Here is a 1,368-nt window from a genome sequence, read left to right as displayed (position 1 = left end):
TTATTTTCGCACGCGAAGTGGGTCCGAAGCGGTTGTAGCATCGGCAGGAATTTGCGCCGTAGTCTTAGACTTCGGTCGCGGAATAGGAACGTGCTTAGCATCGCTCAAAGAAACAGCCTTAGTCTTAGCTATAGGCTTAGGAACCATTTCCAGAAAGTCGAGTCTAAGACTCAGACAATGGGCGAGTAACTGCTGCGGCGCAATGTGAGGCGAGGACCGAACAAATGATCGTCGATACCAAAATGTAACAGCCGTCTCTTACCTTAGCTGTTTTAGCGGAAGTAGAGGGTCTCGTCCACGATTGGCGACCCAGCGTTAGGCGTGAGAAGAGACAAGGGAAGTCGGGATTCGAAGACATACGTCGAGAACGGTGACAGCAAGGTCTTGAACCCTGAACACTAGTATAGTGATACGTTAAGTGTCTGGCCGAAGCACTTCACCTGGGTGGCTTAAATGCGGCCCACCTGCCGCCATCTCCATTCCTGGAGTCTTGGTGCCGTACGCTAGGTTGTGATAGCGTACCAGAAAGTGAGTTCGTACAGTTAACGAGTATGGTTCGTAAATACGGGACCGTACCGTTACTGTGATTAAGCTTTAATAGCTTAAAGATATTCTAAGGTAAATGTAGCTTGCTACACCGCCGTATGAATGCTTCTCTCCCCCCCTCCAGCTGCAGTGCCCTCCGCCTGCTCCTCCGACACCACCACCTCCGCGCTGCCGCCACCTACGATCTGCGCCACCGTGTTACTGTGTGTGTGTGTGTGTGCCCCGCGCACCCCGTCACTTTTGCGGTTGTAATTCACTGTTCTGTCGTGACAACAGAACCTTGCACCTTCCCGCAGTTCCCTCCTCTCGGAAATCGTACATACCCATAGTATGGGTCCCATACCTTTTACGTGCGTACATACATACATGCATACACACACACGCACCCCCTCAGGAGATTTGCCACCCCTGGGCCCGGGGTTTCGAGGACACCCTCGCCGGGCATTGCTCAGCGCTAGCAGCCGCGGCCCTGCCGCCGGCCCCGCCATGGGCCAAAAACACACGACTGGGCGTGGTGTACGACAAGGTACGGCGAGCCCCCTCTCTGTCTGCCCCTTCTCCGCCCTTTACCCCGCCTTTCCCCCCCCCCAAGCCACCACCACCACCACCACCACCACTATTCATGTAGTCGGAGGGCAAGCCAGGGTTCCAACGGAGCCATTACCCCCCTCACTGCCGTTCTAGCGAAGTGAACACCAAAGCCGAGGTCGCCGCCACCACCGCCACCGCCCCGCTCCAGGACCAAATTACACGCATACACACACACACCTACGTACGCACTTCCTCCCTCCCCCAGCCCCCCACCCGCCGCCCCCCCCCTCG

General features: G+C 56.5%; 1 protein-coding gene across 1 annotated transcript in view; it reads left to right on the top strand.

Moving 5' to 3' along the window:
- Positions 1-648: 648 nt before the first annotated feature.
- The window catches only part of VOLCADRAFT_107294 (uncharacterized protein), a gene marked incomplete at its 5' end in the record, with an annotated part of 5,218 nt that continues 4,498 nt past the window's right edge, over positions 649-1,368 (top strand). The window contains one exon of the mRNA XM_002956541.1: positions 649-749. Coding sequence (XP_002956587.1) covers positions 649-749 — 101 coding nt within the window. The remainder of the gene's footprint in view (positions 750-1,368) is intronic.

This window comes from Volvox carteri, assembly GCF_000143455.1.
Source record: "Volvox carteri f. nagariensis unplaced genomic scaffold VOLCAscaffold_62, whole genome shotgun sequence".
Taxonomy (NCBI): Eukaryota; Viridiplantae; Chlorophyta; class Chlorophyceae; order Chlamydomonadales; family Volvocaceae; genus Volvox; species Volvox carteri.
The sequence above is the reverse complement of the archived record's forward strand: the minus strand, read 5'-3'. Positions and strand labels throughout refer to the sequence as shown.